Genomic DNA, 17,149 nt, shown 5'->3' with positions numbered 1-17,149 from the left:
CCCCAAAAAATCACATGACAATATGTTTCCTTTTAGGCTTTCAGTGTGTAAAAAAGCCCAAACGTTGCTCCTGTGATGGGCAATGAGGCTTTTAAACAGCCTGGCAGCATTTTTCCAATTGTGTTTTTAGTCCCGTATTATCTTGTGGGCAGTATGGAGAAAGAAGAAAGCTACTCATTAAAAGACTTTTTTAAAGGACATTGACCTCCTTCTCTCAAGAGTGTTTTGTTTCTGTCCCTCTTTCAGCCTGATAGGGACGTGAGGGTGTATAACTGATCAGGCAGCTGGAATCGTTACCGATGCTGATGGCAGAAACTGATGTGACAGCGTAGATAACCCAGTTCCTGATATTTTGGGAAGACCGTAGATCCTCTCCCTTTTCACAATGGCAGGTTCTGAGTTGTTTTTCTAAAGTAGTGTGTAAGTGAATTTGGTGGCTGTGAAGGAGAGGGACTCTTAGCAGAGGCTGGTGTGCCAGCTTCTATATGCAATGGTGGCTGGATCCTAACTTTAATAGATGCTTTACTATTCTGGTATTCAATCTCCTTTGGACAGAGACTGACAAGGGTATGATACCAGCTTGTGCAGTGGTTTTATGATGTAGACAACTATTTTCACTAATGAGCTACATGCCAATTTGAACTCTGATCTCCAGATGTGAAAAGTTGGTGTATTAGCCCCTCGCTCCCTCACATGTGTCTATTTTTAAAAGTTAGAATCTAATGTGTGTAGAAATTTAATGCAGAGAGGGTGCTGCTACACAGTTTCATTTATAAGCAAGAAAGATGTAGGGAAATTGTTGGTTTTGGTTCAGTGGCAATTAGTGTGTAGCAACTCTGACTTTCAGGGGATCGTACTTCTGTTTTCCTGGGTCCGTCTAGTGATGTAATGGATTTGTAGAGATCAGAAGCACAGGATTTCAAGAGTGCAGATGAAGAGCCTAGCATCTCAAGTTAACTATCCCTTGGCATTAAGGAGAAACCCATAGGGAGAGTTTCCAGGCAACTGAATGCTGTGGGGATGGCAACTGAAGGTCTGGCAGTGGCAACAGGCAAGATACCACTTAGAAAAGAGCTTGCAGAACTTGATGCCACCAGTTAGATGCAATAAGGACTGCAACTTTGGGAAAAGGAACAACAAATTTTGTGCTGGATTAATATATTTTCTGTTGCTGATAAACATCTGATTTCTGTGATAGACTTTAGTTATTAGTTGAAAAGCCTGAATACAGAATAACATTTTAATGTGAAGGAGACTGCCACATTTGCAGCATTTGTACTCCCTTCACAAGGGAAAAATACAGAATCATTAAAGAATAAAGTAAAGACGGGATGGAGGGGCCTCTTTGGTGATCTTTACATCCTGGTAGCAGAACTATGTTGTGTCCTTTACCTCCTGTGCCATTGACAGTGATCAGTGCCAGGCAAGTTGTGATATGAAGAGTGACCAATGACATCTACTGGCTGTGGAGAGACTTGCTTCACTTCTTATCTCAGTGTCTCACATTAGTGTTTGCTGTAGCCCGCTCTACAGTGGTATACTGATGCCTCCTATAGGATTCTAAGAGTAAGAGAGAGAGAGAGACTTAGAAATCCTTATTGTTTTTGATATAAACAGCCTAACCTTGCCTTGTAAGGTACTTAAAGAGATTTTGGTGTTAGGGCACCTGAATATTTTATTTTATTTTATTTTATTTATTTATTGCTGTTTTATCAACTTACACATTCCTGTTTAGTTTAAAGGGGAAATGAGGATAATGTGCAGAAGAGAAAGCATGTTTATGGTGCACTTTCTTTTGTCTAAAGGTTTAACACATTTATTTTGATTTGAATGAATACAAATTTGATCACTTCCTTAATAAATTTTAACCCACTCCATTAAGAACACAACATGTCATCGCAATTTAGGCGTTTAATATTAATAGACCCTGTGTTAAGAATAATGTTTTTACATGGTGCAAAGTACCTGCTTTGGACATCTGGAGATAATTCATTAACAGGAGGAAATATGTATGTGCATATGTGATTCTCTTCTGTACACAGGCACAGATGAGTGAATAACTGCCCCTAAGAAATATTTTCCCTGTTCAGCCTAATAATGAAATAAATGGCAATTGACCCAATAGACAAAATAATTTGACATTTTATCATCACTGGACATTTATTTTAGGACTCTGTCTCAGCACACTCTCTTCTCCGAGTAGCATTTGCTGGCCGAGACTGTGCAGATAATGTCAGTGGGTATGTGAAGCCAATTAGAAGACTAACATGGGAAAACAAAGTATAAAAAGACCAGCAAGGGGGGCAGGAGTGGAAGGGGTAGGGCAGACCTGGAACAGAGAAGGACAGAGCAGCTATAACAGCTGTCTTTTTGGGAAAAAAAAAAAATAACTAAGGGAGACAGAAGAGAAGCAGAAATGAATCAGAAAGGCAGGTGAGGTGAGTAGCAAAGAGGGCAGCTGAGAAGGAGTGGAAAGTGTTGTGAAGAGGGAAAGATCAGAGGGTAATGGGGAGCGAAGGAAGGGCCAAGAGAGTGGCAGAGGTGTATTAGGGAAGCAGGGTGGGAGAGGATCACCCTGAAGAACAGAGAGAACCTTAGCTGGTATCTGGCCGCCTCTGTCAGCTGAAAGGGATTTAAGTGGGTGGGTTTTTCCTTTTTTCGTTTGTAGTGCTGCTGTGTTTCATGGGTAGTTCAATTTGCGTCATTTTAGATATTTAGATATCCTTTTATCGCCTCTTATCAGAGGAGGCTTGTTAGCCACAGCTCACCTTTGTCCAGACTGTTGGCGTGTATTATGATCATGGCATCTAGTAACTTGGGAGGATGAATGCCAGATCTACAGTTAAGCACTTGGTTATTGATATCACCTACACTCAACTTTTAATTGTCCCAAACCTGTGTTTTAAGAAAACCGCAGTAACTACAAGAGGTTTTAGTTTGAGGCAGGTTTTGAAACTGTGCTTTAAAAGAAAAAAATCACTACAAATAAAATAGTACAGCTAAGTGACCCCTTTAAAAAATAAACCTCTGAGTTTAATGCCAGCTCTCTTGTGGTGAAATGAAACAGAAGAAATTCAGGCCGATGGAGAGTAACTGGATTTTGGGGTTGGTTTAGGGTTCAGCATTTAGGCAGCATCAACAGGTGAAGAGAGAAAACAAGCTTTCTCCCCACCTCTAGAGTGAAATCCTCGCCCCACTGGAGCCCATAGGAGTTTGAAACCAAAGGCAAATTGGGCAAGGATTTTACACCTATTGTTTAAAAAGTCTCACACTGCATTTTGGGACTGGGTGGGGGGAAGGACTGGCAACATCCCAAAGCTTCATTCTCATTGGTTACTAGAATCTCTGGAAGCAACTAGGCAATGGTTATTACCTATCACCATGTTCAGTGGGACTGAAAGTGTAATCAAAGAACTTCACTTGGACTAACAGAGGACTTACAATGGCTCTTCTGCAAAACCCACATCATTTTCAGTAAACTCTTTTTTGCTTTATTTCTGAATTATGTGTTTAAAAAACTCAGCTATTTGACTGATCCTAGCAGCAGGATTTCACCAGACCCGCACTCAGTTCTTTCTCGTCTTACTTCCTGTGCAAGGGCTATAAATACCCAGAAGAGACACAAAATAAAATAGATGAAGATCAATGGAGTGGTAAATGATGATGAGAATAGGGCAGTCATGCAGAGCAATCTAGATCGCTTGGTAAACTGGGCCCATACAAATAAAATCTTTAATACAACCAAATACAGAATTGTACATCTAGGAACAAGGACTGCAGGCCATATCTACAGAATGAGGGCCTTTATTATGGAAAGCTGTGACTATGAAAATGATCTAGGGATCATAATAGAAAAGCAACTGAACATGAGCTCCCAGTGGGATGCTATGGCAAAAGGGGCTAATGTGATCCTTGGATTTATAAACGGGAGTAGAGAGCAGGAGTGTGTGGGGGGGAGAGGGGATGTTTGCCTCTGCATATGGCACTGGTGAGATCAATAGTGGAATACTTCATACAATTCTGATCACGTTTTTAAAAGGATGTTGAAAAATTGGAGAGGGTGCAGAAAAGAGCCACAAAAAGGATTCCAGGGCTTAAAGTGAGAGACTTAAGGAGCTCAATCTGTTTTGTCTATCAGAAAGAAGATTGAGAGGCATCTTGATTTACAGTGTTATAATTATTCTCATTAAGAGAAAATACTGGTACTGTAGGGCTCTTTAATTAGGTGGAGAAACGTATAACAAGATCCAATGGCTGGAAGCTGAAGCAGAAAAGTTTAAATTGTAAATAAGGCACATGTTTTTAACAGTGAAGGTGATTAACCATTGGAAAAAACTACCAAGGGAATTTGGTGGATGTCTTCAAATCCATACTGGATGTCTTTCTGGAAGATATGTTTGACAAAAGCCTAAACAAGTTAGTGGGCTCAGTGATGGGTATCTGGGTGAAGCTTAATGGCCTGCGATATACAGCAACTCAGAGTAGATGATCTAATGATCCCTCTGGCCCTAAACTATGAATCTATGAACAAAGTGTGCCACTGAGAAAAGCAAGTGACTTGCCTTACTCAACAGCCTCCTCTCCAGCTGTAGGAGTCTCACTGGAAGGGTACTGGCCATAGCGTGGTGTCGTGAGGAAGAGAAAAGGTGCTTAAAGTTGAGAGAGACTGGGGAGGAAATGGAGAGCATCAGAGTAGATGTCAAGTTGGTTCTGGTGGGGGGGTTTAAATGTTTTACAACAAAAACTCAAATTGATAAACATTAACACGCAACCTGGCAAAAAGAGAGAACCCCGAGTAGAGATGCTGAGATTTAAATGCCGTATATTGGGTGTATAGGGTTAATGCTCCATTATAAAACTTTGATTGGGGCTGAAATAATGCTTGTAAAGTGTGTTCTCTGAGGTATTAGCCCTCTCTGTCTAATCTTAGTATGCCAGATAATCTTCACATCCCACAACCAACTGTATTTTCATATATCAACTGGAAACATAAAATAAGGAGATCCACAATTAACCTCTCTTTCCTCAAACAAACAAACAAACAAAAAACCCTTCCCACTCCTTTGAAGTTCTTCTGTTGTGCTCTCTTGCACTGTAGTGCTGGAGGTTTGGTACTAAACTGTGCACTTCGTTTAAGAAAATTTGTCATTCTACCCCTTGAGGTGCTGTATCTTGCATAAGATACAGTGAAATCCAGCATAATATGACATAATGGCAGCTTGAAATATCTTCCCTTCCTGGCTCCCAATACTAACAATGGGTAGGTTTCCCTCCCTGTTTTGATAACTGCCTAAATTACACAATCAAGAGGTTCAGTAGCATCAGTCATTTCTGCTGTTGCTTAGTGTATTTTCGGCTAACGGAACTTGTTGGCGAAAGCTGAGATCTGTAGTCAGAAGGTAGAATAGCTGGTTTGGTAATGACTAGTTTAGATCCTGAGAAAAGCAATAAATAGCCTTCCTTATTCAGACAAAAGTCGTCTTAACTCCAGTAGTGACCCAGAGCGGATACAGGATTGTCTGAGCTCTTGCATGCACAAAAGCCAGTATGCCGAGATCTAAAATAAAGTGATTTCCTTGGTGCATCGGAAGTAAAAAAAGACTTTGCCTTTGTATTTTGTTATAAATTAGATACAGACTTTCCCCCCCAATTCTCTTTAGGAATATTGAATATTCTTGATTCAGAATTTGGTAATCTTGGTTATTGGCTTGTTGCTATTTTATACTTCCTAGTGATCAGCAGTTAAATAAAAAATTGAAAGTATCAACTAGCTTTATATAAAGAAGACCAAACTAGCAATAATAGTTTTCTTTGCCTACATCTCTGAATGGGCTTATACTGAAAAATGCCATGTAGCATTAAAAAAAGGAGAGAGATAAATGAATGGCAGAATAAATAATTTATGCTAATGAAATTACTGCAATTAGTAGTTCCACAATGACCCTTTTAAAAGCCACAGCTGTTAATGTCAGGAAGTGCTGTCACTGCTGACCTTATCATAAGAGAAAGTGACAAATTGAAAATGCAGGGAAGACCAATCATCAAAGAGGTCTGTTCGGGAACGATTAGAGTTTTCTGAAAAACAGTGTGAATTACAACCAGCTGCTCTCTGGCTCGGCATATCTCCCATGCTGTGCCATTTTGTTAAGCTTGATAACAATAGTTATTTTGCCCCATTGAGACAAGTTGTCTCAGGCCACTTGCAGCTCTACCGGAACCCACTTCTTCCCTCACTGATTTACAAATGAAACTGTTGTTAAAGAGTGCTTTTCAGGACTGCTGAGTAGAGACCTCTCATAAGCATCATGATTGGGTAGGGGCCAGTTACTCCCTAAGAAGGTTGCCCTTGGCTAGGATGAATATCTGTACTGCAATGTTTGTGTGTATAATAGACATTTAAAAGTAAAAGACTGAAACAGATTTCTGCTTGTGACCAAATGTGCATGAAATATCTTTGTTCGTTTCCTTGCTTTAAGAAACAGATTTCTGTATTTTATTTTATATTAGCTGGGTTATGCTACCTTTGTTCCAACAAAGGATGTGGAGACTCTTATTTATTGTTTTAAAGACAATTTATTTCAACTTTCCATATATGCAATCGTTCTGTATTTGGTTCCTGCTTCTGATTTCAGTTATTGCAATCACAGGTGAAACTGTTTTTTGTTTTTTTAGCTAGCTTTTAAAGCCACAAAATATAATGAGGCTTCTCAGTGAGAAAAATTGTAAGTCTATCTACACCAACCTGATTGTAATATTAATGATGTAGGTTTGAAACGTTTAACTGCATCAGCAACCACTCATGAGCAATTTTCCAAAAGATCTCTAAGCATTATTGACAATGCTTTGGTAAATTATGTGTGACTTTCCTAAGAGTTGGTGTAGCTCATTTAATTCATATTAATTGATTTTTAGGCTTCCCTTGATTAATTGAACTGGGTTCGTCTTGTACAGAATGCAATAAATAATCATTAAAATGAGGGAGATGTGACTCCACAGATTATAAAGTTAAGTACATTAGAAGTCATAGAGGACAAAATGGAAAAATAAAGTTTAACCCAAGAAGTACTTTCCCAAGCTCAAAGTTCTACAGAATATATATGCATATATGCTAGTGACTCTAATATTCTTAGACTTGTATTTTTTTTTTTTTTTTAAAAAGCCCAAAACATTTCTCATAGAAAATGAGCTTTTCATTCCAAGCTTTATCCAGTGAATAGTGCTCCAGATCAAAGCCCCAGGGTAGCATATTTTATCTGTTGGGAATTTTGGAATGACAATAATTTAAAGACATGCACTTGGAACGCTCCTTGTCCTGTCCCTTCCTGTCCTCCCCACTTAATATAAGCCGAGTGGATGAAGACAGAGTTTCACTTTTGTCCATATTTTGTGCTTGGCATGGGACTACATGAGTAAATATTATCCCTTTCAAGAGCTTTAAATATGCTTTGCCTGCTTTGATTATCATGTAGTATATTGGAAGAGGTTATACATTCTAAAGGATCATAAAGCAGGATTGTCAAATAAAAACTATAGGAAAGAAGTTATGAAGAAATACTCCATTGGAGTACAATATACATACATCAGCGGCTATCAAATTGTGGGTCGGGACCGCAAAGTGTGTTGCGACCCCATTTTAATGGGGTTGCCAGGGCTAGCTTAGACTTGCTGGGGCCCTGGACCAAAGCCCGAGGGCTTCAGCCCTGGGCATCAAGACTCAGGTTACAGGCCCCCTGCCTGGGGCTCAAGTCCTTGGGCTTTGGCTTTTCCTACCTCCCCCACCCCACCGGGGGCTCAGGCTGGGTCAGGCTTCAGCCCCCGCCCTCCTGCAGTCGCCTAGTAATTTTTATTGCCCAAAGGGGGTCGAGGTGCAATGAAGTTTGAGAACCCCTGACATACACTAAGCAATGGATTAAATGCCTGACCCAATACTCATTGAAGTCAATAGAAAGACTCCCTTTGACTTCAAATGGCATTAGATTGGGCCCAATCCTGTTCTTTTGAAGTCAATGGTGGTATCACCATTGACTTCAAGTAGGAACTGGATTGGGGATTATGATATATGTAGGAGTCTGTGGGGATCAGTGGAACCAGAGCAAGACCATCATGCACACTTTTTACTTGACCTGAAAATGATTTTTCAATCAAGAGTTCTAGAAGTGAAATAGCAAATTCCTAGCACATTAACTCTACACTTAATAGTACAATGGTGATTAATTAGAGATCTTACCATTGTTAGCCTTCTGTTGGTGTTTTTTAAAAATAACTCAAATCAGGGATGCTGGAATGGGGGAGCGAGGGGGTCATGGCCCTATCACTTTTTACCAGCTGTAAGGGTGAGCAACAGGAGAAGGGGTGGAGAGGAGCGAGTGGGGGATGGGGTCTTGGCGGAGAAGAGGCGGTGCAGGAGCGGGGCCTTGGGGAGAAAGGATGGCGTGAGGGCGGGGGCTCACGGAGAAAGGGCAGAGTGGGGCAGGGCCTCAGGGGGAAGGGGCGGAGTCTTAAATATATGGTGAAATTATACATAGTACTCAACTGCTGTGGCAATGAAAGTCTTGTGGGTACTGAGAGAGAATTATTCTAAATTGTAAAAAGCTAGGGAGATAGTTTGATTATTTGAATTCTTTGTTTAGTGTACTGAAAGTGTTATGCTTTTGAAATAGAGTTTGAAAATTCTTATTGCTGGCGATCCTTTCTTGGTTGTGTAATCTCTTCTGAGGTATATAACTGTCTTTAACCTTTGAAATATTCCTTTGCCCTGGCGTTTAAATTTGTTTCTGTTCCTTCGATGTTTTCAGCCACATGTTCAGGATTCCATTTGCCTTTTTATGGCCTATGCTCACACCAGTGTCAATGAGATGAGTGCAAAATATTATCAGAATGAGAGGCGGTACAATTATACCACTCCAAAAAGTTTCCTGGAGCAAATCTCACTTTATAAGATCCTGCTGGAGAAGAAATACAAGGAGATGTCCAAGCGCATGGAACATCTGGTGAATGGCATTCAGAAGTTAAAAACAACAGCTTCTCAGGTAAATTATCACATATGAGGAAAGACATACTCTTGTCGTTCTCTCTCCTCTAAGGAATGAATATTTTTTTCAGTCCGACCCAGGCAAAATTTGGTAATCTTATATTGAAATGTCTTTGCACCTTTTCGGTAGGCTGCTGAGTTCTGGCACTGCTGGTTCAGTGCTGTACTAGGTCTTTGAAACTGGATTTTATTTTATGTATTGCCTTTCAAACTCCAGGTACCTGTAGATATCTGTCAGAGAAATGGGTTACTATCTTAACATTTGAGCTAGATTGTGGCTCAAAGTCAGAGCCTACCCTGGAGGGGTGAGAAGGGCTCCAGAAGAAATTTTAAGAGGCTCAGAGCACATACTACAGTAGCAGCAGGGCCACCCTGGGAGAAGGTACAGATATGCTCCTTTCTATGATAGCTGGCTGGCTGATGGGGAAGGGAGGATTAGACGGGTGAAGCCATCACTTCTTCCCGTCTCTTTTTTAGGAGGCTAATGCTAGCTAGCTGTAAGCAGTGCCTGTGCTCCCCACCAAACGGACTCGTCTCTGCACAGGGATACCAGGAGTGGGAAAGCTCTTTGGATCCTCTTTTCCCCTCTCAGCCTCAGACACATGCTCCTGGCTGGCAATTTGTTTGCTGAAACTACAAAGTCTCTATAGATCTATATAGAACATTTAAACATTCAGTTGCAGTGTTTGCACAGCATTGCAACTTTGTGCTAGTGCATGAGAACCGGGGGGACAGACTTTACTTTTTTCACGTTCCCTCAGCTTGGACAATAGGAATAAACAGCCAACATTAAAGACTTTTATTACTGTATTAACAGTCAGCTTTAGGATGCCACATGGTGCTCATGGAACAATGCCTCAAGAGAGTTAAGTGAGAAGATTCCCAGGGTTCTAACAGAGGCAAGGGTGGGGAGAGGTTGTATAATAGGTTTTTTGTTGGGCTTCAGAATTTCACCTTAACGTTTTCCAGCAAACAAACAGAAGAGCCCTCAGACCTTCTGCTGGCTTTGAGGTTTAAAGCCACTAGTACTGACTTGACACCTGTCTATATCAGGTTATAGTGAATCTCTTCTGATTTGATACAGAATCAGATCATGGCCAACAACCAGATAAAGTGCTTGGATGGGTAAGAAAAACCAAAGAATAATATATATTTAAAGCCCTTCGATTATGCATGGAAAAATACTGTTGGATATTTTTATGTGGGTGACTAGCATGTCAAGCAATAAATTGCTCTTTCAACAAACAGGTAGCCTTTGTTAAACAAAACCTGATTTTTTTAATGGAAACCCTTCGGCAAATCTCCATTAAAATTAACTACGAAAGGCTTTTCAGAATGATTAATGACCATTTTCCAACATGTCCTGTTGCTGCTGTTTATACAGTTGCATCTATGTCAGGGCTCGCAGCACCTTGTTGAGCTGCTTACACATTTGGTTTCAAGAACAACCTTGGTGTCTCAGAAACTGGACAGATCACGGTTTGCACACATCAGAGGAGCTGTTGAGGTTTTGGTGGGTGTGGTTTGATTGTTTTGTATAATTTGTTAGTTCGTTTAGAAAGCAACAAACTTCTCCTCTGAGCCACAGAAATGGGGCTGTAATATGGAAACAAATCATAACAAGTGAAGATGAAAAATAAGGGATGGATACTATTTTGCTTTGAAATGGAACTGAAAACAAAGTTCAAGTACAAGTTATATCCAAGTGTTATACAGCCCCCTTCAGGAAATGTTCATGTTCAAGAAGTGTGCCTGATTAATGACTACTCCAAAACATTTCTTCTCTGTTGCACTGTAGGTAGAAGACCTGAAATCCAAACTAGCCTCTCAAGAGGCAGAACTACAACTGAGAAATCAAGATGCTGAAGCTTTGATTACTAAGATAGGGCTTCAGACTGAGAAAGTGAGCCAGGAAAGAGCCACTGCTGATGCAGAGGAGCAAAAGGTCAGTCTAATTCCTCCATTTAGGGTTGTTGAGCTATATTTAACACAAAATAAACCTTTGTAGGTGAACAGTTTTGAACAACTTCCTCTCTAGGGAGCATGAAGTCTAAAGAATTATTATACTTATATATGTAACTGCATTTCAGACCATCATTATCATTTGACCTTTCTTTACATTATGCATTTTCTCAACCTTTTAGCTCTTTTAATGATATGAAAGAACAATAAATACTGAGCTCATTCAAGCATATAATGGATATGGATCTTCAGAATCAGGCTTATTTGTAATACAGTAATGGTCACAGAGTCTTCTCTGAGAACTTTAGGTTTCTAAAGGCTTTGTGGTTTTAGTTAAATTGAACAACTCAATTGATATCAAAGTCCATTCCATTGCCTTACACTTATTTCCAAATTTTGAATCTTAAAATCCTTCTATGGGATGTATAAGTAGGATGACCATATGTCCTGTTTTGGCCAGGACAGTCTCTCTCTCTTTTTTTTTTTTTTTTTTAAGTCCTGTCCGAGCCGTCCCGACTTTTTTGGGAAAAGTGGGCATTTGTCCTGTTTAGTCTTGCCAACTGATCAAATTTGCAAGAGCAAATGGGAAAAATGCCCACCTTTGTCAAAAAACTGTGAGCAGCGATGCCAGCCCCGTGCAGGGCTCGGATGGGGGGCAGGCAGGGCTCGAGTGAGCAGCGACACGAGCCCCAGCCCCAGATGGGCGGGGGGGAAGTTGGGCGAGCAGCTCATGCCAGCCCCATGCACCAGGGTGGGGGGCGCTTGGACTAGCCCCACGCAGTGTCCCGTTTTCCCTTTCGGAAATATGGTCACCCTATGTGTAAGCAGTTCAGAATCTGCATTATTTTTCTCTGCTCTGCTCAGCATATGGAATTATCTATCAATTTTATTATTAAAAAGATAGAGAAACTAGACTCAAATTCAGGGTTTTATCCTGAACCAAAACGTTTAAACCACTAAATGAAGCATCCTATTTTTGCACTAAAAATACAGTGAATATATCTTTATACTATAGTAGCCATTGATCTATTTAAGTACCCTAATGGACTTCTGCAAGCTTGGCATTTTGCTATGAAAACTGATGTAGCAAGTCTATGTAGCAAGAACTATGATTCTATGATACAAGGGTTACTATTAGGTGTACTTTATTTTTTTTAATGCAAATTTTTGAGCCTCATTCTGCTTTCATTAAAGATGGTGTTTTTTTGTTTTGCCACTGATACAAATAGAAACTGTATCAGACCCTTTTTGTATCTCTCCGGCTTATGCTAATTATGGACTTTAACCTTTGCAAATCAAATTTTATACAAGAATTTAAAAGATTTGCCATAAATGTTTAAAATCAAAATAGTGTCATTAAACTTGCACAGGTTGGATTGCTCAGGAGAAGCTCCCAATTTTTTCAACCACCTTTCAGTGGACTTATTATTACATCTGTTCTGCATGTTTCTGATAGATTTAGGATTGAGGAATGTCCTTAATACAATTCAAATTACTTCATTAAGCAATTAGGTACAACACTTAGTGTGATTATCATGGGATAATCACACCCCAGGCCATTTTTTTTCGGGCATGAGGCTATGCCTCGAGCCTATAACAATTACCACATTCCCTTTAGTTGTCTTATTGCTCTTCTAAAATGTTTTAATTGGGATGAAGGTATCTGTGTGTGTGTTACACTAATCCCAAGATATTTTAAAAAGCTGCAGATGATCTATAAAGATTAATCTGCACCTGTAATTTTTTTTATAAAAAGTGATAAGCAAATGAGAATTCAAGCAGTTTATAAATATTTTTCAAACCATGGAATGTTGGCAATTGGTCACACTTATTTTAATTACTTTAGTTTAAAACCTTTAGAGTGGGGAAGTGTGACAGGGTCCCTGGTGTGCAGCCTGGCCTGTGGAACCACTGAGCCTCTCCAAACCCACCAACCTGATGTATCCCTCACATTTTGATGCTGATGTCAAGCTACAAACATCTAATAGTCACTGAACTTACACAGGCATCCACAGGCAGGAACACACCTGTGATACATGAATGATCTCTCAGCCACTCATGAACTATCAATAGGGAGGCTCCAGCCAATTCCCTCCAGCTCCCCATCCTGGCATCCCAGAACTGTACCATCTTGCACTGGGTCAGAACCCTCGCCAGTGCAAATCCATTACCTAGTTTGCCACTCCTTTGTGGAAAAGTGGACATGCACCAGCCTTTGTAACCTGAGCAGATTTCCCAAGCACTTTAGACAACTCACTGGTAAGGATAAAACATCAAAATGAGTTTATTAACTACAGAAAGATAGATTTTAAGGATTATAAAGGTCAGAGATAAACTAAACGTTTAGGATTAAGGTAACTAAGCAAGTGTTGAATCAAACAGCTTTGACAGATGATACAACCAGGTTACAGTTCCTCTATACACAGACTGGACTCTCTTTCTAGCCTGGGACCAGATTTCCCCAGTTCAAAGCCTTTGCCTTCCAGATGAGTTTCCAGGTGTTCACATGGGGAGGGGCGAAGAGAGGCCAAGTGATGATGTCACGTCCTCTCTTTTTTTATTTTCTTCCAGTTTGCTGGAAAGATCCTTGCTGTTATGATGGGATCAGGCACTCCCCATTGGTCAAGCAGTCTCCATTTCATACGTGACTTCTCTAAGGAGTCTCTGGGACAGTGGATTCTTTTCTTTATGGGTGTTGAGCTATTAACGCTGTCTGGCTACTGATGGCTACTCCTTGTTGTAACTGAAAGGCTGGTTTTGGGTGTTCCCAACCTCACAACATATTTCAGTAACAATACTTCATAACATCACTTACAATGACAGTACATACAATCCAATGGGATATTAATGTTCAACAGATAAAGACTTTTAAAACGATACCTCAGAAGGTATATTTTGTACAAAACATCATAAACATATCACCATGGTGAATATGGGGATTCCAGGGTGCTACTGGTACAGAATATCACAGGAAGCTAATGGTGTAGGGATTTTGTAAGTTTTAAAGCATTTACTAGATGCATGCTGCCTTTAGAGATGCCCTGCCTATAGGGGAGAGGGGAGGGATGGGGTGGTCGGATCACATTAGAATCATCGAGAGAGGAAGGACGAGTCTGGATGGGACCAGACCCATGGTGTAAGCTGGAGTTTGTACAGGAGTCAAGAGAGTCTGCTTATAGGTATCACTTCTTTTGAGCTTGTAAACAGTGACAGCAGCACTGCAGCTACTCTGTGGGCAGCTGCAGTCGCTCTACCACATCAGAGTAGCTGTACAGCTATAAATGCATTGTGATATGTCTTGCTTTCTAATAAGGAACCTGCCCCCTTCAGAGCAGAAAACAACACTGTCACACTAGTACAGAGTAGTATAGGTATTGTGGATGCTGGAATTACGTTGGGTAAGCATGGGGAGTGAGGCTGGAACCACTCTGGCTCCCCCCTCCAACTAGAACAATGCTTTTTGTTTGTGTGCTGCACTTGGGTCATCATGTTCACTAGTCCAACTACTTTTTACGTGTGATTGTACATTTTATTTCCAGCTTTCCCAGCAATTCAGATATTGCTTAGGAGCTCTTATCTGTAGGAACTTCTGCCCTGAACTGGACCACCAAAATGTTGGAGATCAGTATTAAGTCTACCTCCACTTGGAGTAGTGGATTGATTGAAATCACCTTTCTGTCTCCCATTCCCTTACTTTTTTCTTTAAAAAAAAAAAAAAAACCATATGTATAGCTTCTTAGCTGCCTCTAGCCACCAAGAAGCAAAGAGTAATAGCACAATAAACAAGAACAAAGAAGAGAAAATGAGGGAAATCAGAAAATGGAAATAAAACTAAAGAATAAGCTTGTGTGATATTTTAATTGTCTGTTCTGTTTAATGGAAAGCACTGCATCATATTTGAACCACTGCATGGTACTGTTTATGATGCAGGAGAATTCAGTTGGTACATGTTCTTACCATTTTTAAATGGTGCTACATATGTTGTATGCAGCCTTGTTGTAGTCATGTTGGTCCCTGGATATTAGAGAGACAAAGTGGGTGGGGTAATATCATTTATTGGACCAATTTATTGAAGAGCTCTGTGCACCTCAAAAGCTTGTCTCTCTCACGAACAGAAGCTGGTCCAATAAAAGATATTACCTCACCCACCTTGTCTCACCACAGCTGTCGGGCTGATCTGCTGACTTGTATCTTCCCGTATTAGTGCAGCTTGTCTAACACAGAATTTGTATTTTTTCCCATGTATAGTAGTATCAGTATCTTAGGCTTGCAGCACATGGAGAGAAAGTGTGAACAAAGGAAGAGCTGAAAACTATACACAGTACTTAATTTTAAAGTACGCTTTGTCTGTGATACAAACCGATGAATGCTGGGAAATTCAACCTATAACTCTCACCAACTCAATCCTGAACTCATGTTGTTTTGGAGGTGGGGAAAGGCAGGAGGGACTGTTAAGCTTCACTTTGAGTTTCCTGGTTTAGCAACGTGTCACTTAATCCGAGTTTATTCCTAGTTTGTTGTTTTCTTGGGTTTCGTATGTGTGTATATATGTATTATAAATACACACACACACACGGCTGCCACCCCAGATTATTGTACAAACACCTACTGTAGCTAGGACATTATCTATTCATAGTAAAAGTTCTTGTGGAGACTTTTTACTGCCAATGCACTGTAGCATCTATCCAAATATTAATATCCCAATCACTGTAATATTTTTCTTTCTCTGTAATTAGACTTTATTCAAGCAAGACCAAACAGGAAATGTGTGCGTGAGAAGCTATTTCACATGAGTTGTGAGGTACAAGGATAAAGACCAAACTAAGTACAACTGACTTCAGCCCCAGGCAGCATATCCTTAAAAAATAAGTACAATAACCTCCCAAATATGCAATTGTAAGTGATGCCGAAATCCTGTACTAAGGGCTTGTCTATATGAGAAATTTGCACTGATATAACCCAAATTGGTTTTTAAACTGATATGTTCAACCATTGCACAAGGATGTGTGAATGCTCTTATTTCAGTTTTAAGAGTGGCTTAATTTGGTTTAGGTTAAGCCTTTCCTAATAGACTTCAGACAAACTGATATAAAACTCTCTTAAACCAAAATAAGAGTGCTCACAAGGAAGCTGTATTGATTTAACCATATCTGTTTAAATTCCCACCTGAAATTAAACCAGTGCAAATACTAGGGGAGCCCATTGTACTGTGTCAGGTTACTCATGGGGTCTCCTTAGAATCCCTGGATATGTGAATGGCAGTGGAGACCATCAGTAAGTGTCAGAACAAGAGAAGTCTCACCTATATAGTAGTCAAGACATAAAATGGGACAACCCTATAGCTAGAGAGAGAGAAGCTGTGCTGCCCAGCTACACAGAGACTTCTGGGAGAGAAGCCTGCAGGCACTGCCCAGGTGGCTATGTCTACACTACCGCGATAAGTCGACGTATGCTACGCAACTTACGTTGCGTTACCGCGGGGGGTTGGTGGGAGAAAATTTCCCATTGACTTACCTTACTCTTCTTGTTGGGGGTAGAGTACAGGGGTGGACTGGAGAGCGATCTGCAGTCGATTTGGTGGGTCTTTACTAGACCTGCTAAATCGACCGCTGGTGGATCAATCTCAGAGCGTCGATCCCGGCTGTAGTGTGGACCTGCCCTTAGAGACTGAGCTTCCTGTTCCCCGACCAAACCTGCAGAGGCAGGATCCCTACTGCTGCAGCAGCTGGTGTGGGAGCTAAGAGAGTGAGAAGATCTGGTGTGCTGCTGGGGAGCAGGGGGAATCCTGATATCACAGGGGTAACTTGGAATATCCCTCTGCTACTCCCAAGGAACGATGGGGCCTGCTGAAATTCTAAGAGCTAGCTGCATCAAAGGGCCCCAGCTAAACCAGGATTCCCAGCCAACAACTCACCTACACCAGGTTATCTACTCAAGGACCTGGATTCTCCAAGAAGCTTAAAATGTATTTTGAGGGATCAGAATAGCCTAGTGTGGAAGAATCTGACAGGTTCAGACTTGGATGAAGCCAGACTGTATGAGACCAGACCGGTGGAGTAACCCTGAGCCTGTAGGGAGCCAAGACAGACCTCTTATCGGCCAGGCCTCAAATAATTCAACTCACATATTAGGTGTCCGATAGTCAAGCAGGAGTTC

The 17,149-nt window shown here is 40.7% G+C and overlaps 1 protein-coding gene across 1 annotated transcript in view; it reads left to right on the top strand.

The window, feature by feature from the left end:
* DNAH11 (dynein axonemal heavy chain 11) overlaps nucleotides 1–17,149 on the top strand; it is a 278,248-nt gene that overhangs the window by 167,560 nt on the left and 93,539 nt on the right. Inside the window, exons 56-57 of the mRNA XM_026649417.2 lie at nucleotides 8,796–9,029; nucleotides 10,830–10,976. Of these exons, the coding sequence (XP_026505202.1) occupies nucleotides 8,796–9,029; nucleotides 10,830–10,976 (381 nt within the window). The remainder of the gene's footprint in view (nucleotides 1–8,795; nucleotides 9,030–10,829; nucleotides 10,977–17,149) is intronic.

Source organism: Terrapene carolina, unplaced genomic scaffold, assembly GCF_002925995.2.
Source record: "Terrapene carolina triunguis isolate 2854851 unplaced genomic scaffold, T_m_triunguis-2.0 Scaffold84, whole genome shotgun sequence".
NCBI classification, from domain to species: domain Eukaryota; kingdom Metazoa; phylum Chordata; order Testudines; family Emydidae; genus Terrapene; species Terrapene triunguis.
This window is presented reverse-complemented; position numbering and strand designations above follow the sequence as displayed.